This window comes from Vidua chalybeata, chromosome Z (assembly GCF_026979565.1).
Source record: "Vidua chalybeata isolate OUT-0048 chromosome Z, bVidCha1 merged haplotype, whole genome shotgun sequence".
In the NCBI taxonomy this organism is placed as follows: domain Eukaryota; kingdom Metazoa; phylum Chordata; class Aves; order Passeriformes; family Viduidae; genus Vidua; species Vidua chalybeata.
The window spans coordinates 71,274,361-71,296,447 of NC_071570.1; the positions used below are offsets into that span (position 1 = coordinate 71,274,361).

Here is a 22,087-nt window from a genome sequence, read left to right on the forward strand (position 1 = left end):
GTGTGTTCTCATCCTGAATCACTATGGGGAGCAAAACATGAGCATGGGGTGAAGATCCCAAATGACATAAGCACTACTGTGTGTCCCATCTAAGCAAATGTCAAATTAACATTCAAACCTGACACCCACTTGGAGAAGATTAATTTACTGGCAGTTTAAAATAGATCAGGGTACTGGAAAAACCACCTTTCTCTTACCCTCTCCTGCTATCAAAATCATGGATGGGCTCAGCTTTGGCCATGGCAGGTCTGGCTGGAAACCAACTGGAGTTGACTGTGCCTGACAGAGGGGCAGCTCTTGATGTCTTCCCACAGAAACCACTCCTGCAGTCACACAGGCCCAATATGTAGACCCAATTCAATTGTCTTTCAAGCTGTGCTGCTGGAAGACTCAGGCTGCTGTGGAGCACAGCTGCTCTCTTCCATTACATGAACAGGAAGGCAGCTACCCACTGTGCAGATCTCAAAGATGTGGTGTAAATCAAATCTGAGTCAGCAGCTTTGCACTCTACTCCTTTGTTAACTGGTTAACAAAGCAGTAGCTATGAGCATCATTTTCCAAGAAAAATGTAGATTTTAATTTTAATACAGTTTCCTCACACTGAATAATTCTCCCTCTCACACATATTCACAGAATTCACAGAATTCACAGAATGACTAGGTGGGAAGAGACCTTAAAGATCATCGAGTCCAACCCAATATTAGTCAATAAATATTGTTTTAGAAAAAGCAGCAGATCTGGCTATTCCAACAGTCATGTCATATTCCATTGCGGAAAAAGACTGTGGTTTCTTTGGAACAACACTCTTTCTCCTGTTTTTTCTGAAGAACTGTGGTTTACTGGTTTCTCTTATCTACAACCTTCATTCTGTTTTCTCTCCTGGAGGCTGGTCATGCTTCTAAGACCAAGCACAGAAACTGCATGGCTGTCTCTATATTAAGTCACATGGGAATTAAATTTAAGGGATCATTAGCACAGAAGCTTTGTGTCCTATTGTAATTGCTGCTCAGCACACTTAGGCTGTTGCCAATTTCTTCTCACTGCAAAAGTAAACCTCTGAATTGTTTTCTTTGTGTTTTCTTTAAAAAAAAAAAAAAAAAAAAAAAAAAAAAAAAAAAAAAAAAAAGGAAGCCCAAACTTCTACTGTATCATGTGAGAATAGGTTCTGTGCTATGGGAGCACAGTCAAACACCGGGGAATGGTCTGAGGACACTGTGTAGTAGGCATGGATCCCACACCTGAAATTCTATTTAATACTAATATTCAATTTCTTATCAGTACTGTTTAGTATCTTCAACAATATCATGGACATTGTGGGATTGAGTGCACCCTCAGCAAATTTGGGGATGATATGAAGCTGAGTAGAGAGCCGTTGACACAGCTGAAGGACTGAGAGTATTGTAAGACTGTTAAAACACAGGAAGAGGTTGCCCAGAGAGGCTGTACCCACATCTCTGGGAACATTCATTCAGTTTGCAAAGGGCCCTAAACACCTGCTGGAAATTGAAGATGTCCCTGCTTATTGCAGGGCAGTTGGTCTAGATGACCTTTAAAGACTTCTTTCAATCCTGACTAGGGCCATTTTATGATTTACACAACTTTAGGAAGACTAAAACTGTGTAACAAACCAGACTACAGCTATCTTGTAACTTTATGTGCTGAACTTGTGTTTTAGTTTATGGCCATTGCTCCTTTTCCTGTCCCTGGGCACCAAAGAGTCTGGCACCATCCTCTGGCACCTGCCTTCGAGATATTCATATGCATTAATGAGATTTCCTCTCACAAAGCTGTGGATGACTCATGCTATACTTAGACTTGTACACACTAATGCTGGCTTAACCTAGTGTACAAAATGAGAACTGTGTGTCAGACTAAGACCCAGTTGTGGGAGACCTTGTTGAGCTTCTTCAGAGAAGACAAGCTGCCTGGAAGGAGATTGTAGCAAGGTCAGCCTCCTCTCCCATGCAACAAATGACAAAGCAAGAGGAAATGGTTTAATGTGAGTGAAAAGGTTTCGACTGGACATTAGGAATTTTTTTTTTCACAGAAAGAGTGACCAGATATTGAAATGGGCCACCCAGGGAAGTGGTGGAATCACTGTCCCTGGAAGTGTTTAAAGAAAGACTGGACGTGCCATGGACTGGTTGACAGGGTCATAGTTTGGACTTGGTGATCTTGGAGGTTTTTTCAGCCTAAATGATTCTGTGATTCTGAGCTAAGGGATCATTAAACCCACAGCGTGTGGCCTCCCACTCCTAAGGGGAAGGAAGATTCATAAATGCTCATGATTGAAAGGAACAACAAAAGTTAAGAGGGTCTGCAAATAACCAGAAAGTTTTATTAATAAATTACATACTCAGCATGGAAACTGGCATTTTAGTCCCTGACCTACTACATAAGTACATGGCAATGGGTTTTAGATAAAGAAGTAGTGTGAAAGGCAAGACAGAAAGGAAGAGGTGAGCTAAAGAAGAGGAAAGAGAACGAGAGAAAAAGAGATCACTGCTCCTGGTTCCAGCATTGATCCAGCTGAAGGGATGTCAGTCCTGGTGCCAGAATCGATCCAGCCACATCCATCCAGCCAACAGGATATCCTGCGGGATTGGGGGATACTTTCAGGACTTCCCTGTCCTGAAGTGTTTCTCACCTTCTATGCAAGCGGTTATCATGCATCAGTTATCATCAGTTATCAATCTATGCAATCAGCCTGTTCTTTCAGACCATTTACGGAAATGGGTCAGAGGGCTTTGGGGACCTTCGGTGATCTGTGCTCCTCTCCATAGTCCATGACCCACTTCTTGGTCTCACCCCTGCGCTTGCCGTGTTTTGCTCATCTCCAGGGTCGATAAGAAGGATGTTTTTACCCGGAAAAAAAAACACGCTGTCTTACGTCCGCACGGACACCTTATCTCTCTCGTTCTTTCTCACGGATTCCCCACGGGGGGCGGCCCGCCGGGACAAGACCGGCAGCGGGGCCGGCACACGGACTCCCCACACGCCCGGGCGGGCGGGACGTTCCTCCGCCCGCCGCTCCGCCAGGGGGCGCCCTCTCCCGCCCGCCCCCCGCGCCGGACGCTCCGCCCCGGGCCGGGCAAGCGCAGCGCCGCCATTGGCCCGGCGCCCCGGCCCCGCCCCCTCGGCGGTCACGCGCGCGGCCTCACCGCAACCGGAAGTGCTAGGGCGGGCGGCGCGTCCGGGTCCCGCTGCCGCCGGTGCGGCCCGAGCGCGGCGCCTCCCGCTCCTCTCCCGCTTCCCTCGGCCCCACCAGGTTCCCTCAGCCACCCCCGCCATGCACCCGCGGCGCCCCGACGGCTTCGACGGCCTCGGCTATCGTGGGGTCGGCCGCGACGAACTGGGCCCCGGCTCCAGGCCCTTCAGCAGCGGCTCGGAGCTGGGCTCCTGGGTGACCACTCCGCCCGATATCCCCGGCAGCCGCAACCTGCACTGGGGGGAGAAGACGCCGCCGTATGGGGCTGGGACCCCTCTGGGCGGCGCCGGCCCCAACGAGGAGGCCAACCTCGGGGCGGGCGGCCCCGGTGCCGGTAAGGAAGGGCCCGGCCCGGGCTAGCCCGGGGGCGGCCTCCGCCTCTCGCCGCTGCCCGGTCCTCTGACCCCCGGCTCCCACCTTCCGCTGCCCGGTCCTCTGACCCCCGGCTCCCACCTTCCGCGAGCCGGGCCGGGCAAGGGCGGGCGGGCGGCGGCCCTGAGCTGTGCCGCGGCCAGGCCGAGCGCCGCCCGGCCCTCCTTAGTACTGGCGGTGCTGAAGCGCCGGGGAGAAAAGTCCCTTAGAAGAACACGGAGTGCTCTGTTGAACACTGTCGCTGCCTGTTGCGCTCCAGCACTGTGCAGCTCCATGCAAGTGCGATTTGAGCGTGCCAGAACGCGCCCCGCAGCTGCTCGTTAAGCAGTGTGCAGTCAGCTTGCTCCTCATTGCCCATGTAAACAATCTCCTGCAGAAATACTCCGCCTTCTTTAAGGGCAGGAAGTGCTTGTGGCTTTTAGAGTGCTGCATTATTGTGATGGTGTTACAGACTGCGTGGCTTCTGTCGGGTTCAAAACATGAGCTGCGGACGCAAACTTTCCCCCTCCACACGTAATAGCGAGGGAACTGTGGGACTGGTAGGATTTAAGGAAGCAACTGAGTACAAGGCTTCTCCAGTATTTGCTGGGAAACTGAGTATAAGCCTCCATAAATAAAGTCATTTAGATCTTCATGAAATTGAAGTGAATTGATGAAAACTTGCTGTATCTAGGGTACTGTACGTTTTCTTTAAATAAAAGGAGCTGGTTATAGATGCTTGAATATCAAAAGATCTCTGAAATAGTAATTTACCTGAAATCTAATTATATTACTAGGCAGTTCTCTCTTTTGTGACCTGTAGCGCAGTATCTTTATTCAGGTCTTATAAAGAGTATAGCCTTTAGCTGGACTCCATCCATGCATGCACTGGTTGAAGCACTGTTAAGTATCCTTGCATAGCTGGACACTACATTTTTTCCCCCATCTGCATTTGGAAAGTGTGTTCATTCTGCACTTTGGAGCACTGATAAGGAGTTGCTGTAATCACTGAATCCAGCAGCTGCAGTGGTATCTTATCATTTTTAGGAGGGCTGCCACATTTGTGTGGAGCCCCACTGAAGTTACTGACTTCATCCATGCCTTCAGACTGCTTGCACTCTGAAGATTGTAGGGCTCAGCATTAACTTTAAAATGCCTTTACTGTTCTGATGCTCGTCTTAAAATCCCTTCTGATAGTTCCAAATCTGCAAATGTCTGTCTGGTTGCAGGCAACAGAAAGTTGAATTAATTACTTTTGTAATTCTCCAGTTTGGAGAATTTAGATTTCTGCAAAGGACTGATAAGGAGATAAAGAACTGGCTTGAAAATTTGCTTTATGTTGATGTTTGTTACTTCATCTGTGGCTTTTTGTGTAACTTCACCCAAAATTTTGCCTTTTTATACTGTTTTAACAGTATTTTCACCTCAATTATCTAAATTTATGTTTCAGAATTACTGTAAACTCATGCATGCTAAATCTTTCAGTAGTTGGTTTGAGTTGGTAAAATACTCTCTGTTCTACTGTTCATTTTCTCTCTTCTTTTATTCCCTGTAAGAAAAGCATAATTTTATGTATAAGAGTATGTACAAACTCAAATGCAGTCCAAAGTGCAAATATTCCTGGGGGAATTTTTTTTTAATATCTTCTGTTGCTCAACTGCCATAAATATTGTATTGTAATTTTTTGATGCAAGTACAGGATAAAACTAGTTTTTCAGATCCTGTGCATGGCATTTTCTCTATTTTATAATTATCGGTGCTGTATCATCTGGTTTTGTTTCGGGTTTTGTTCTTGTTTTTCAGAACAGTTGAACAGATTTGCTGGCTTTGGTATTGGCCTTGCAAGGTAAGAGATGTGTTCAGTGACAAAGGGGTTGTAAAACTCATATTTGTCTTATAAACCCCACATACACTTCTCTATTGTGTTTTTATTCCAGCAGCCATAAGCAGTTGAAATGTGTTTAGAGACCTACTACTCCCATTTAGGTTTCTGTTTTCTTTAACTGTTGACAAAAAATACTTACATGAATGTAAGAAACAGTTTTTCATATGGATGTGTGTACCCTGTCCAAGTAATCTGAAAGTAACACCAGAAAACTTCTCTGACATTTGCAACTTTTATTAATATTTCTAGGCAATACAAATGTTTCCTAAGAAAGTGAAAGTCTTCAAGTATATTACCAAAGTATCCTCAGACCATAATGTTCATCTAACCAAGTGGTCTAAAAGCCATTTTATTCTTTATTATGGTGACTCTGATTATTGATAGTATTTTTGAAAAAAGAATGAATTATAAGATGCTGATGCCCAGGGAAAGTTTTACCTCTTTTGGTAGCAGCAAACTACAAATTAGCTCAATAGTTACAAAACTGCAGTATTTTTCTGTGCCACTTGTTTATTGGGAGTTCAGAAATCTGCCACAGCTGATTCTGTAGCTTGGGGTGTTTGTAAAAATCCTGGATGTTCTACTTTTCTAATCCATGTCCCAGGTTTGAACAATGTACAGGTAAGTACTCTGATCACTCTGGTACTTTGAGATGAAATTAATATTTTATCTGAATGGCTGCAACCGGGAATTGTGCTTTGGAAGTGAGAACTTTCCTGTGAAGTTTTGATTGAAATATGACTTCTGCTAGTGGTTGGAGAGTTGGTTTGGGTCAGTAGTGTTTTCAGTGAAAAGGTGGTCAGCTACTAGTACCAGTCCTTCTCTGGCTCTCCTAAGGAGAGTCTTGATTAATAGTACAGTATTTACTGTGTTAACAGTAAATTAATTAACATAAAACTGGGAACTAAACCTCTTGTAGGTGTGGTTTGTTTTGCACTGTGGTACTCTGAGGAGGGTGAGATTAAGAAGTTTTGTATGTTTTTTTGCTTATAAAAATATGTGCATACTACACATATATGGGGCTTTTTCAGATTTTCAGATTTTATGTAACTTGTTCCTTGGTAGGCTGTTGGGTAACCATCAAAAACATGCCCTATTAGTTCACCAGAAAATATATTGCTTTTCCAAATACTGACCTGCTGCTGTTAGAGACAATTAACAAGTCTTTTCTAAGGAATTTTTAGTGGCTTCTTGTGCATTAAATACAATTTTCCTTTAAAGCCTATTTACAGAAAATGTGTTGGCACATCCTTGCATTGTTCTACGTCGTCAATGTCAGGTACGTCTTTTATATTACCTATTCCAGTCAAAGCTCTTGTGTACTGTCATATCTCTGTATTAAAGTACATATTATAGGAAGCTTTGCAATTTTTAGGAGGCCTCTGGTACATTAACAAGTTTTTACTTGTAGAATGCATGTTTTCTATTCTGCAGTTTAGCTTATTTGGAAAAATCTTGCTCATTTTTTCTTTGGGCAGTGGAAAGCAAACTACAGCAAGTGTTTTGGGGTCTGCAGAGCAACTTTCAGATCCCCATTTACAAGCAGGATGCTTTGTTTCATAGGTTCTGATTTATGTATGGTTTATTGTTTAAACTTTCAGCATATGAATAGTTAAAAGGGCTGCCCTTTTCCCTAGATTTCGGTGAGAACTTACTCATATTTTTAGCTCATCTTTACAGAGATAAAATTCTTACATCTGAAATGCCTTTATCCTTCAGAGTTGTAGCATCTGCAAGTGTATTTCTAAGACTGCCATTATTTATATTTTTAACAGGTTAACTATCATGCACGGAATTATCATCTCACACCATTTTCTATTGTCAATATCATGTACTGCATCAATAAGACACAGGTTAGTACTTGGTGCCAGGCTGTATCTGAGCACTGAGAGTTCCTACAGCATGTATGTGCATTGTAATCTCTAAGTGTTCATGTAGGTGGTGTTGGAAAGCATGGCTGTTATGAGGGTTTGTTATTTTTATGGTTACAGAAATGTGTCAAGAAGATCAAGTTACTATTTTTTTCAGAAGTAGAGTACTTAGTGGGGAAAGATTTGTGTTGTTAGAAAACAAAAAGTCCCTGCATTTTGTTTTTTCGTTAGGTTGCTAAAAGATCATTAATCATTATGTGGATAATTTTTTTGTTGAAGTGACTCCTTCCAAACGTAGTACTGAATACATTTCCAATTCTGCAGGGGAATGCCAATCCTTAAACTCAGAGCATAAGGCAGGAAGAAATTCTTAATTCTGAATATCTTATGGATGTACTTTTGACATCTCAAGCTCATTTTGTCCATAAAAAGTGGTGTTAAGTTTATAATAGAGAGTATTAACAGTTTGGGAGCCTCCAGAATTATTGACAGATCTTTGAAATTATTGAAAACCAAAAACTTCTTCATAGAGTAAAAAATGAGTTGTTACTTGAGTTTAATGACAAAGTTGAACAGTAGAATTGTAGACCTGTGTGGTATGAATTTACTGAAATTTTTTAATAATAAATTGAAAATATTTTTGAGTTTTATGTTGTATATTTCAACACGCAGGGTCCAAGAGCTCTCTGGAAAGGAATGGGCAGCACTTTCATTGTTCAGGGCATAACCCTGGGAACTGAAGGCATCATCAGTGAATTTACACCTTTGCCAAGGTATTGCATGTTTTTTTTTACCACTTCTAACAAATTAATAAGTTGTTGATTTATTTTCAAAGTGTTAGTAAGGCTTTTTGAAAAATACTACTTCATGAGAACAACCAGACATTAAATAGGTGTTTCCAAACACAGTGTGGTTCTCTTGGAAAAGACAATCATAATCCATAAATCTGAGGGACTTCGTCTGGGAACTTCATTTGTTTGTGTCTGCTTACTTGTCTGGCATAAAAATGCTGTGGCAAATTGGTCTTTGGTATTCAACTCTGTAACAAAAAAATCCCAATAATTTTCTTCTTTTATTTAGGTTTTTATTGCAAATACCATATTTAAGGTAAAAATTCCTGGTCTTATTAATCTAAATACAGAAAACTTGCACAGCTAATGAGTAGCACTGACATTTTGCTGAATATTTGAACTGTCCTTGGTAGGAGGGAGTACAGAATGACCTGCATTAGTAAATGAGAAGACATGGTAAATGGGCATCCATGTAACTTGCAGTTTTATCTTCTGCCTTCCTTGAGCAACAACTGTATGTACCTTGTTCAGTACTCTCATAAAAAAGATGTTACCACTAAAAATAACTGACTTCATTTAAAGAGATATCATTCTACATCACTGTGTCAACCTTCTGCTACAGAAGTTTAGTAATTTTTTTACTAAAAATATTCAGGGACATGGAAACTACCCTAGGTTTAAAAAGAAAAAATATGGTTAGGATGAATCAAATACTGTTATGATGCATGTATCCATATTAATAAAAGTAGGCATTTATTTGCAAGTTCAAAAGTATTAACAAAATTATTTCATATTTAAATTGTATAGAGTGTGTATTTAAGGATTTTGTCAGCTCTGTTTCATAGGTAATTGAAATTTCCAGGCATGTGCTTTCCTCCAAGTGTGTTTTAGATACAGCTCTAGGGTATGCTTAAGTTCATGAGATGTGATATAGTGTTTATATCTTCATAGTTACGAATTCTCACAAATGTGAACAATGTTTTTCTACTTGTGGGCCAGTTCAGCAGTTTGGAAAGTAAGTTGGTGCTGCTGCCAAAAGAATCCAGCCTTTCTGCTGGAACCAGCTTTTCTTCCTCTGTGGTACTGCCATCTTTGTGGAAACACAATGTGTTTCCTGAACAGTCAGGAAATTAACTGGACTGTGAATGTGATCTGGCTAAAATGGTTTTCTCATACATGCACCACCCCACAGCAGTTTTCTACTCAATGGTCTCTCTTCCTTTTTATTGGTGGCTTGCATGTTTGGGTGGTCACAGGGAGGAGAAGGTTAGTGCTTGCAGCAGCAGGGCCAGCAAGTCTGATTTAAAAGGTTATTTAACTGCATTATCAGGCTCCAAAGAACACACAGAAGTAAAATGTCAATTCTAATTCTATGTTATAGTTACATGAAAGAATACCCCTGTTTAGGAGAGAAGCCCAGAAATGAGTTGTGAACATTTTGTACTAGATAAACTTGTTACATAATTGTTCTTGCACTGCAGGGACAGTTATGCCTTGTGGATTGACAGATTAGGCTTTCACACATTAGTTTGGCTGGTTTAATTTTCCATATCATTTAAGCATTACAGGTAAGTGGATGTGATCAAGTGTCTGAAATATATAATGGTAAAAATGATCTTCTGTTCCTGTTCAGTGATTGACCTATGTATTTAAAATGTGATAGCTAGTAACAGCACACAATTCTTCAGAAAGAGTAAAATCTTGCCTGTTTTGGATTAGAGTTATTTTAACTACAAGCAGTGTCTGATTGTGATTCCTGGACAACACTTGAAGCTGAAAACTTTATAGATTGTTATTAAGAGTATTGACCGTATGCATTGTCAGTACGTGTGGTATTTGAATAGTATCTTGAACTAGGTTGGATTACGTTTCTGTCGAGTGGATTGCAAACATTTGCTGTTTGTATTTTGAAGTGTGTAACTAAAAAGACTACTTCAAGGAAATATTTTTTAATATCACCTTTATATTAAACACAGGGGTTTTCTTCTTTTTTATCAGAATATGCTAAGGACTGGTCATAGGACAAAAAGCTTCAGTTACGTCTGTATGGAATTACTGTGCAACTTCTAGCCTGACCTCTTGTACTTGATTTGTTCTTATCTAACTGTGCCAGAATATGATTTATATTTTCTGGAAAGAAACAACAACAGGGTAGATACAACATAAAGAACAGAAGAGCACAACCAAACCAAAATGAAATAAAAATGATTTCTTGATAAAGGAAAAGTATGAAGATTTTAAAGTACTCCAGTGTTCCCTGAAAATTGCTTTAAGCACTTGTACATAAGGCTGAACTGATGAAAGTCGGTTGCTGTGAGAGCTGCAAACATTTTATTAATTAATAACTGAAGCCTTTTTTGATAGAACATCTGACAGGCTCGAAAATCTACTAGAAGTTAAGCACGATTTACTAAATGTTTTGCTGTGTCTTTACAATATGGGAAATACTTGAACCTAAATAGGAGAACAGTAATATGAAAACTGGCTGTTGACACTCATGGAAGAATTGCTTGAGAATTACGTGTGGATACGTTATTCATATTATGGTAAATACTTCTCTTTTTAGAGAGCTTTCACATAAATGGAACCTCAAGCAGATTGGTGGACACCTTTTGCTCAAAGGGTAAGTGTAGCATGTGTCTTATGTCTTATTATCTAAACATAATAAAACTATCAAATGGACATAAGTTTAGTCTGCTGCTACATTTTCTCGACAAGATGCTAACAGTACTTTTCAAATGGTGATTTTTTCGAACAATCTTGATTACATACACTAGTTTCACAGGTTTTCTCATACTAGATCTCTGTGTCTATGGAACTCAACTAAATTAAAAGATTAGACCTTAATTAGTCTGGTCACGTGGAAATAGAATTTAACTAAACTTGACTGAAGCTTATCTCGACTTGTTGACGTACATTTTAGTAATTGAGTTATGCTTTGTTAATTTTCTCTCAGGGATAATTTGCTAGATAGCTTTGTCAACTTACAGGTGCTTGTTTGGCCGAAATTAGTATTGTCATTATGTTAATTCTTACATTGTTAATTTCTACAGGTTAACACATGTGATAGCAATGCCTTTTTATTCTGCAAGCCTGATTGAAACTGTACAGGTAACTTACATGTATTTGGAACATTGAAAAAGAAACTGTTACTCTTTATAGATTAGAGTATGTGGAGAGGTGAATCTTTGAATTCAGGTTTATGTCGCAGTAGTTGCATTTGTTGCTTGAGGCTGTGTAACCTACCTGAAATGGGTGAAATGAAGGGTATATTAGTGTACTATCTTAACTCTAATTCTAGAATCTAAATCTAGAAAGGACATTTAATGTAGATAGTTGGAATATATTGTATATGAAATGGGGGCATGCTATATCTATGTGTTCCAGCAGATAAAACATAAAGAAGTTTTTCTCATGTAAGATTTTTAAACTTTGCCTTCCTAGGCATGTTGTTACAGTGACATCTGTCCCCTACAGCAACTGTAAAGTTTTTTTCCAGTAATTCAGTGGAGATTTTAAATGAAATACTCAACTCTACCCTCTCAGGATTGTTTTCATTCAATCAGCTTTTTACTTTTAATCTTCATCTAGTTCTTCCTTAAAATCTGGACCTGTCACTTAGAATACATCTTAGCTTGTTCTGTAACTGTGCAGAGTAGCCCATAGCACTGTGTTGCAGATGGCCTGTCAGTGAGGTGTTGCATCTCTTTCTGGAGAAAGGCAAGGCTTAGCTATGCAGAAATGGTCCAGGGTAATTCTATCAGCCCTCTCTGTCTAATGACTTGCTCTTAGATGACATGACAGAGTCTTTGTGCAGCTAATGGATCTCTTTCTGTAGAGTGAGCTCTCATATGGAGGGTGCAGGATAGTCACTCTCGTGTCACTGAGTCATCAAAATAATAATTTTCATTCATAGCATAGGCAAGTTGTAGGTACTGTCAAGACTGGTTTGCTGGGGTCTGTCTCCAAAATGGTGCTTTTTCTGAGGAGAAGGCTGTCTTCTGCAGTTTCTTAGTTTCAGCATGTACTTCAGAGGCATGGACTCTGTAAGGGGCAGGATTCTACTGTGGGCAGACAATCCAAGCTGAAATGAGCCAGAACGTGCTAGGAGAGCTGTTCTGTCTGAACTGGCTGCATTATGGATTAACAGGGGACAAGTGAAATTCAGCATCTGTGCAGGGAGAGTTATAGAAAGACTCCCAACAACAAACTCAATTCCTCTGAAGATACTCTATATTTTAGAAACCTTCTTTCCTTATGGGATCTCTGGTTTGGGGAATATTTGGGAGACTTAGCTGGTGTCATAATGGGAACCTGGCTGGAACTTAATTGCTGGGGAATGGCCCTAGCCTGAGCATGCCATAATTTTGGAACTAGAAACAGTGGTGGAACACTGTTAATTTTTCTGGAGTTCATAGCAGGCCACAGAGTAGAATGTTATATCTTACTGCTTGTATTTTTTTGTCTGAAAGGATGTTTACCCATGTTGTTGGACATGGGTAAATTTTTTACCAATAAAAGAGAACATGATTTAGAACCTGTCTTCTGTTTGCAAAATAAGTATAAAGCTTGTTTGCTAGAAAGCAACTTAATAGGAAAACAGTAAAAAAAACCCAAAAAAGCATCTCTCTCGGCCTTTTAGGTAGGTGATCTTATCTGTAATGGATTGGTTATGAAAATTCCACTGAGATCTGAGGATTTTAAGATTAGTAACTTCAGCTGTGTGCAAGTATTTTAATGAATAAGTGTGTGTCTGTCTGTGTGTGTGTATATGATGTATGAAATATGTTCTTGAGTTCCTGGAGACATCATCATAAGGTTATTAGAAACACAGCAGAGGTAATGATAACATTTGTGAAGATTTTTATACTGTACTAATCAGTGCAGGGGAGCAATTTGGCTTGCAAGGTTTGCACAGGTTTATATTCCTGTGCTGCCAGAAGACACTGACCAATGACGGACCAAAAAAGTTGAAGATTGTTGGATTTCCTACTAGCCAATTTATATTGACTTTGACTCTCTTATTTCTGATAAACCATGCTGCTCAACAGTATCTGTTTGACACTTACCCAAGTAAATTCATGTCATCAAAACAGCTGTAAGTGGTGGGAATGTGTTGCCGTTGCATTTGTTCTTTTGTCATTAGCATCTCAAACCTCATGGTGGCGTGTTAGGCCAAAGCAGGAGTGGTTCTGAAGTGTAGTGACTGTAGTGATGTGGAGCAGAAGTCAGTAGGGGTTGTCCTGCTTAACTTGTACTTAAAGTCAGCAACAACATTATGTTCTCAGGCATTTAAAGTTTCTCTCTCACACAGAAAAGACCATGAAGGCTCTGCAGGTTGTTTAATATTTCCTCAAAATACTGAGGAATATTCTGGTGGTTTATTCTGGTGTGAAGTCAGAACATAGACCACATGGACTCAGAGACTTGGACATTTAGGAGAACACCAAAATCTTGAATTTTGGATGTAAACCACATGATAAAACACTGGAGTATAACCATTCATAGGGAAAATAATGTTTTTAGCTTAATCCTACACCCACAGGTGGATTGTAACAGAATAAATAATTATTACAGGATTTTTATTTTCAGCACATGAATAGAATAATTATCTCTTCACTAAGAGACAGCATGGGTAAAGAATACTACTTTAAATGCATATAATGCCATGATAACATTCATTAAATTCATGTCAAAAATGACCTTTCAACACTACTTATGGAAGTCATTACTATATAGATTCAAGGTCAAAGGTTATGGTCATAGTCTTTAAAGTAAAGGAATTTTGAATTAAATAAGTACTTCCTGGCATTTTTCTCCAGATGAAGACATTGTAAGTTCGTGACTGTTTTGCATTCTGATACTTTCAGCAGTAGGCTGAAAGTTGCATTTCTTTGGTAGAAACACAGACAACTGCAATATACATTAAAAACCTTCACCTCTTTAAGATGGGTTCATTCTTTAAAAAGAAGCTTAATTGTGTGCTGTGAAGAGTGTTATAACAAGGGACTTTTATTTGTACAGCTGTAGAGATATTGTAGCATGCAACTGTTTAACTCTGTTAAAAAGTTCAGCAGTGATGAAGTGTCAGAGTGGATGTCAGGATGATTTTGAAGTGCTCAGTATGAGTTGTAACTCCTTCTTTGTACTTGTAGAGTGAAATCATTCGAGACAATCCTGGTATCCTGGACTGTGTGAAAGAAGGAATTGGCAGAGTTGTAGGCTTGGGAGTACCCCACAGCAAGCGTCTCCTTCCTCTGATGGTCCTGACTTTTCCCACTGCTCTACACGGAGTTCTTCACTACATCATCCGTTCCATCGTCCAGAAGCTTGTCTTGTTTGTTTTGAAAAGGGATAATTCCCACAACCTTCCAACTGAGAGCTCCACTTCTGTGCAGAGCATGCTGGATGCGTATTTTCCAGAACTTATTGCTAGCTTTGCTGCTAGCCTTTGTGCTGATGTCATGCTTTACCCACTGGAAACAGTTTTGCACCGCCTTCATATTCAAGGGACACGCACAATAATTGACAATACAGACCTTGGCTATGAAGTGCTTCCAATCAATACTCAGTATGAGGGAATGAAAGACTGCATAAATACTATAAAACGGGAAGAAGGAATGCAAGGTTTTTATAAAGGATTTGGAGCTGTTATAGTACAGTATACCTTGCATGTGGCAGTTTTACAGCTTACCAAAATTATTTACTCAACACTGCTTCAAAATGTTTCTTAATCTGTCCAGGTCTGGATCTAGCATATTGGACATGATTGACTTGCTAACCTATATTGTTTAAACAACTTAGAAAATGAACTTTGGGGAATCCACTCTGTGGATTCTCCTTACACTGTAGAACAACTTGTATTAAAAATGGGGATATGGTTTCCAAAGTGTAATTAAAAAAGGACTGTTTAAAAATTACAGACACAAATTGATTATGTCATATGCAGTCATACAAGGGGATCAGATTTCAAATGTGATTGCATTGAGGATTTACTTTTCCTCTTACCAGTTCACTGACATAAGGAATGGATATGAATTGTTAAGTATCTGTTTTATAAGCATCACATCTGATATTTAATATGGACTGTTAGCCAGTTGAAAGGAATTTATTTTCTTAAGTTATAAGAACTTGCAGTTAGGAGACTGATGGCTTTGCTGGTCTTTTAAAAATGTTTCCAACTTCACTGTTAATGGAACTGTGAGTACAATAGAAACTGTAAAAGTGACTTAAGTAGGCTTAAATGTTATCATTTACAGGTATATAGAAGACTTATTTTGCTGCAGTGTGGCAGAAGATGACAAATAGGAATCTCCTGCTTTGTGTAATAACAATGAAAAATGGATGTGGGGTAAAGCTGCACAGAAGGCAAATTTGGCTGTCTTGCAGTTTGTTTGCAAGGCTTACAATAACTAAGTGTGTGAATAAAGCAAAATAGAAAACAATTGGCTGTTCGTAGAGTTTTTATTTTGTTATATTGGAGGGGTGTGTATAAAATTGTCTCCTTAACTATTTAGCACTGATGTCTGTAATTTAAAATCTCTGCTAGTTTAAATATTTTGTGGAGCAGAGCTAAGTCTGTTTATGTGTGAGGGAACCACTGAAATACATATTTTTTGCCCTCTCCCCTTTCAGACTCAGCCTGAAAATTATTTTTAATCATTCTAAGTAATCTAATCCTTCGTTTCATCAGTAAATATGGAGGTTGGGAGATGGTTTTTGCAAATAAAACAAGCATGTGGAAAGTCACTTTTAAATTATGAGAGGCTGCTGCTTTTTTCACATTCATGTGGCAAGTCTGTTTTTGTGAATGCTGTAAACTGATCTGTGTTTTAATCATTAATCATTTTGTAGTTACCACTTATGGAAAGTAGTCATGGTAAAATAATGCAAAGATGTTTCTCTTTGTAAGTTCTGACTTCATATCAGGTCTACTTCATTAATAATCTAACTTCCATGTATTTTAAATGCCTAAGTGTTGAAATAGAAATTATGGTAAACTTGGAAACTGGTTTCTTTTGAAGTACTGTTGATTGCAATTTTAGTGTATAGTGTATGAAATAAAATGAGAATTCACTGTAAGTATTATAAAATAATTCACCAAAGAGGCATGTAAAGGAATCCTGTTTTGTGTGTTATGTTTTACTGTATAGATTCCAGAGTGGCATTTTCAAATTCCTCAACTTACATAAGTGCAAGAATGTGATGAATTAAACTACGTGTAAGAGCTTGGGTAACATACTCAGTTCCTGGGTTGGTTTCTTGAAAAATCTCTGTGAGTATTAAGATGGCTATGCCAGAGAATCATCCAGTCTGGAAAAAACCTCAGCAAGTCATGCAGTCCGAATTCCTGCTCTAAGCAAGTACTTGTTCACGCCCTTGTCCAGTCAAGTTTTTAATACATGAAACTGGACTTTTCAAATGTATTAAATTCAGCTGTAGCCAACAATTTTATCACAATTGCCTTGAAGCAATAACTAAGTGTATCTTGCAGTCCAGCACTCCAGATGTATTTGTAAAATTGACCAGTCCTGTTTTTCTAGGAATAAAATTCTAGGGTTTTTTCCCTTGTGAAATGGAGGACTTGCCTTTATATATCCTTCAAGAGAGAAGATGCCACTCTCAAGAGTGGCACTAGAGACTGCTGTAATATTTTATTGTGTCAAAGACTTGTTTTCATTGCTGACAGTTTTACAGTTGTAGTCTAGGTTCTCAGATCTGTAAACAGGGTGAGAAAGAATGCTGTCAGTGTAGAGCAGCTGTTCTGTGGTGGAAAAAAACCTTAGGACTACAATTTTTTGGTCCTCTTTCCAGTAGTTAGAATTAACATGTTTAGATTTTTAATGTATACTTTTTTTTGTCTTCCAAAATACTTAATACATTTTGCCCAGGCAAAAATTTAAATGAATATGGGCTGAAAAAAGTAATTTTAACCTTTTAAATCATACGTGTTTCTGGTTTTCACTTGGATTTTAAATCTGAAGTACTCAATTTTTAGTTCACACAAATGATCAGTAGGTGGTTTCAGCAAGAGATACCCTTGAAAACTACAAAATACTGAATTGTCTGTAGAAAATAGGTTGTGGTGAAATGCAAAAAATTCTTATGCATAAGAATAAGAATTCTTACTCTAATTCTTGTGCCTGATGCAAACAATTTTTTGTATCTTGTTTTTCTTACTACTTTTTTTTAAATATCTTTAAAAAGAGAGATTATTTCAAGAAGGTCAGTGTTCCTGAAGAAAGACTGATGTTTTCCCCCAGTGAAGCATTATTTGGCTTCTTATCCTTGTCTCTTACAAGGAAAGCCTTTTTCCTTTTCAAAGGAAAAGCTTTGAACTGTGAGGCCTCCTGGAAGCAGGCAAATATCTGCCTGTGTTCTTTCATGGACAGCATACAGATCACACTTGGCTTTTAATTGTGTTACAATGGAGCTTTTAGATCGGTATTGGTGCCAGTACTGAATTCTCCAGAATTGTTCCAGCTGTGTTCATTCCTTTTAGCAGATCTACTCTGAGGCACACATGATTTGATCTGCCTCTAGGTACTGTCTGTAATAATGTGAAATGTCCAGTTTTACAGGTCTATGCAGAATTTGTAAGACTCAAAATTGCATGTTTTTCTTAGCTCCTCTGGATTTAGCAGAAAGTTCCGAGCAAGTATGTGGAAGGTATTCATCTCACATGGTCATTCAGCTGGATATACGCCTGCAGCTACAAACACAAAGTAGAATCATACAATATCCTGAACTGAAAGGGTCCCGTAAGGATCATCAAAGTTCAGTTCATGGCACCCCAAGAATCCCACTATGTGCCTGAGAGCATTGTCCAAACACTTCTTGAACTCAGGTGCTGAGACCATTTCCTTGGGGAGTCTGTTCCAGTGCCCAAACACCCTTGGGAGGCAGAACCTTTTCCTAATACTCAACCTGAAACTTCCCCAACACAGCTTCAGGCCATTTCCTTGTTTTCTGTCAGTGGTAACCAGACACAAGGTTAGGTGTCTGCCCCCTTTCTCTCCTCACAAAGAAGTTGCAGACTCCACTGGGGTCTCATCAGTCTCTTCTCCAGGCTGAACAGACCAAGTGCCCTCAGCCACTCCTCACAAGGCTTCTCCTCAAGGCCTTTGCCATCTTCCTGGCCTCCTTTGGACATCCTCTAATAGCTGAATGTCTTTCTTATACTGTAGTGCCCCAAACTGCCCCCAGCACTGGAGGTGAGGCTGCCCCAGGCCAGAGCAGAGTGGGACAATCCCCTTCCTTGCCCAGCTGGCGATGCTGGGCCTGATGTCCCCAGGACAGGGATGTCCCTCCTGGCTGCCAGGGCACTGTTGGCTCATGTTCAACTTGCCAGGGACCAGGACCTCCAGGCCCTTTCCACGGTGCTGCTCTCCAGCCTCTCATTCCCCAATCTTTCCATACATCCAGGGTTGCCCCATCCCAGGTGCAGAGTCCAGCATTTTTCCTTGTTGAACTGCACACAGTTGGTGATTGCCCAGCCCTTTGGTTCATTGAGGTCTCTGCAGGGCCTCCCTGCCTTTGAGGGAGTCAGCAGCTCTTCCCTGTCTTGTATCCTCTGCAAATTTGCCGAGTCTCCCTTCCGGTCCTGCGTGCAGGTTGTTTATGAAGATGTTGAAGAGCACAGGGCCGAGGATGGAGCCCTGCAGAGCCCTGCTAGTGACAGGTCACCAGTTTGATGTCACCCCAGTCACTGCAACCCTTTGTGCCCAACCCGTGAGCCAGCTGCTCACTCATCACATGGTATGTTTTTCTAGCTGTGGGCTGGACATTTTGTCCAGAAGGATCTTGTGAGTATCAAAAGCTTCATTGAAGTCCAAAAAATTACATCAACTGGTTTCCATTGATCAGCCAGGTGGGTTACCTTGTCATAAAAGGAAATCACGTTTGACAAACAGGACTTTCCCCTCATGAAGCCATGCTGGTTGTGACAGATGACTGTGTTGTCCTTCAGGTGTCCAGAGTATTCCTAAAACTCCTGGGTGATAGCTTCGTGGTACCAAGGAATCACAGACAGTAAAGGAGCTGAGTAGGAAAGATGCCCTCCTTGATTTGTTGCTCATTTACAGAGGGGGTTTTGTGGCTGAATTGGCCACAGTGACCACTAAGTGATTGCGTTTAAAATCTCTTGACAGGAGGAAAAGAGCCTCAGCCATGGACATGAGGAGAGCAGACTTCAGAAACTAGTAATGATGTCTCTGGGAACACATTTTAGAAGGTGCTGGTCACTTTTTGAGCACCACCTCCTAAATGCACAGGAAATTCTAGAATGTTGGAAGTCAAGCGAGGCAGAAAGCTGGCTTGGCTGAGCAGGGATTTTTTGGAGCTAAAGCAAGAAAAATAACATGTATGGCCAGTGGAAGCGAGGTCAGGTGGCATGGGAGAAAAATAGAGATGCTGCTGTGAGAGAGAAAATTCATGTGGCCAAAACTTGGCTAGAGTTGACACTGGTCAGAACTGTGGGCAACAATGAAAAGAGTTCAGTTAAATCATTAATGGTAAAAGGCAGCGCTGAGGTAACATTGCCCATTACAGACTAACACTGGTCACCTCCCAAACAGGGACAGGGACAAGGCAGAGGTGTTTAATGCTTTCCTTGCCTCCGTCTCCAACACTGCTGATGGGCTGAGGGGGTCCGAGTGCCCTGAGCTGGAGGACCATGAGAGTGACAAACTCCCAGCTGACCCTCAGCCTGTGCAGGTTCCATTGCTCCAGCTGGATCCCTGCAAATCTGTGGGGCTTGATGGGATTCGTCTGAGAATACTCAAAGAGCTGCTGATGTCATCATGAGCCTCTCTCAGTGAACACAACATTCCTGGGAATCCGTAGAAGTCCGAGTTGACTGGAAGCTGGTGAACATTGTCCCAGTTTTCAAAAAGGGCAAGAAGGATGACCCTGGAAACTGCAGGCCTGTTAGCCTTCCTTCAACACCTAGTGAAAATATGGGGAAGTTCATTTTGGGAGTTACTTAAAACCACGAGAAGATCCCAATCAATGTACATGATGTAAATGAGGCCTGTCCCTCCATTAATACACAACTTCTTGCTGAGATCTAAGATTTTTGTCAGTATAATTCAGGGCTAGCAGTGGTCACTGTCCTCTTCAGTGATAACCAAGGAGAAGGGGTCACACACTAAATTTTTTGGCTAAATAGTTGCTGCTGTGAGATTTGAGAGCAACATATAATGGGAGCATTCCCTCTCTTGAATGGCAAGAGAGATGGTAGGAAAATTGAATAAATGGTTTGATTTTGCTTTAGAAAATGTAATACATATCTCCAGCAGGGGTAGAAGAAGGGAATATCTTAATTTGATCAAAACTGCTGGCATACATTCTTCAAAAGCAATTCTGAATTTAAGGGCTTGGAAAAACTTGTATCTTCAGGTTTTTTTGGTTTTTGGTTTTTGTGGGGTTTTTTTGTTTTGGTTTTTTTTTTTTTTTTTTTTTTTTTTTTTTTTTTGGTTTTTTTGGTTTTTTGGGTTTTTTTGGGTTTTTTTTGGGTTTTTTTGGTTTTTTTTTTTTCTTTGATAGAATAAAGATAATCTGTTCTTTACCTTCTGCTCTCCAGCCTCCCCACAGACAGCCTGGCAAATTAGGAACATAATTTCAGGGCAGAAAAGGAGCAATATTGAAAATGGAATGTAGAGACTGTCCATAAATGTAGAGAAACAAAGGTCAGTGAATGATGTTTTCAGTTGCAAAAGCTTAATAAAATGTAGAAATGTCCAGATGTGTGTATATATATAGTATTTATGTCCAAATGTATTTATGTGTGTATTTATGTCATGTGTATGTCAGGTTTCATTTGGAAGTCTATTTCAGCCTTTATGTTTCAAATGGTGTTTTTAAAGATAAGTTAAAATCTCAAAATGTGTTATCCCTGATATACCTTTTTTATTTTTCTCTTCATACTTGGAAACTGACTCAACTAAAAAGCCAGCTATTCTTTCAGCTTTTTCAATAGGAAAAAAAAAAAAAGTCTGCATCTTCCATTCAAATTGAGGCAGTCTTTCAATGGATGCAAATGCCATCATACAGTGCTCTAATATGGCAGTTGCAGATTTTTTTGTTTGTTATTATTCAAACTGCTAATGAGTTGGCTGCAGTACATATTGCCTGTAGCAGCTTGATCTGGGTGAAATACTGTATCACTCTTCTTTTGTTGTCAAAACATAGGAGCAGAACGTGACTCCTACCCACCAAAGTAATAAAATCGAAAAGAATATTTTAGCTTTTACCTGAAATTCTGAGTCTTGCTCTTATTTCACTTGCTCTTATTTCACTGTCTTATGCTTAGCGCTAAGGCAAGTCCAGAGCAAAGGGCTTTTTTTGCATGGAACTTGACTGTTCTGCTGAGGTGTTTGATGTCTTTGCCCAAACTGAATTTTTACAAGCAACAGACTTGTAAATTGGTGTTCCTATTTCTTGGTTTCAGGATGTATGCAGACAAGAAAAACAGCAGGTTTGCTTTTCCTGCAGCAGTGAATGTAACTCACTGAAGTTTCTGATGTCTGAAATGGGATCCTGAATTTATGTCTGTAATACTGGAGCCTTTGAGCATTATTTGTAGGAAGAATGACCAATATACACAGATGGCTTGATTCTCAGCTTCTAGCTGATACCAGCACAGCTCAGTGCCACTCAAAGTGATGTGGCACCTTTGATGTCCACACAGCTCCCTGACAAGTTTATGGTCTCTGTAAGTAGAGGTATTGGTCTAAACCTGTTGCAAAATACAAGCATGGGCAGGATTGTCAGTCACTCTTCTCATGGATTAGCTTTGTGTATGCAAAATGATACATGAAAAAACCCAAACAAAGACATGGAAAAGAGGATTCTTGAAACCAAGTATGTGCTTACCGTTGAGAGCACCCTGACAAGGAGGTACGTGTCACTTCAACAGCTACTCGAGAACAGTGAGGGGAAGGAGGCTTGTCATATAGCTACTTGTGTTTCAGGAGCTTAA

At 40.2% G+C, this 22,087-nt stretch overlaps 1 protein-coding gene across 1 annotated transcript; it reads left to right on the forward strand.

The window, feature by feature from the left end:
* The first annotated feature begins 3,187 nt into the window (after positions 1–3,187).
* On the forward strand, positions 3,188–16,351 carry SLC25A46 (solute carrier family 25 member 46). The gene is made up of 8 exons (XM_053931896.1): positions 3,188–3,542; positions 5,363–5,405; positions 6,666–6,723; positions 7,220–7,297; positions 7,988–8,088; positions 10,673–10,729; positions 11,160–11,217; positions 14,262–16,351. Exons 1-8 carry the CDS (start codon positions 3,290–3,292, stop codon positions 14,838–14,840), a joined length of 1,227 nt encoding a protein of 408 aa, XP_053787871.1. The 5' UTR covers positions 3,188–3,289; the 3' UTR covers positions 14,841–16,351.
* The last annotated feature ends 5,736 nt before the right edge of the window (positions 16,352–22,087 follow it).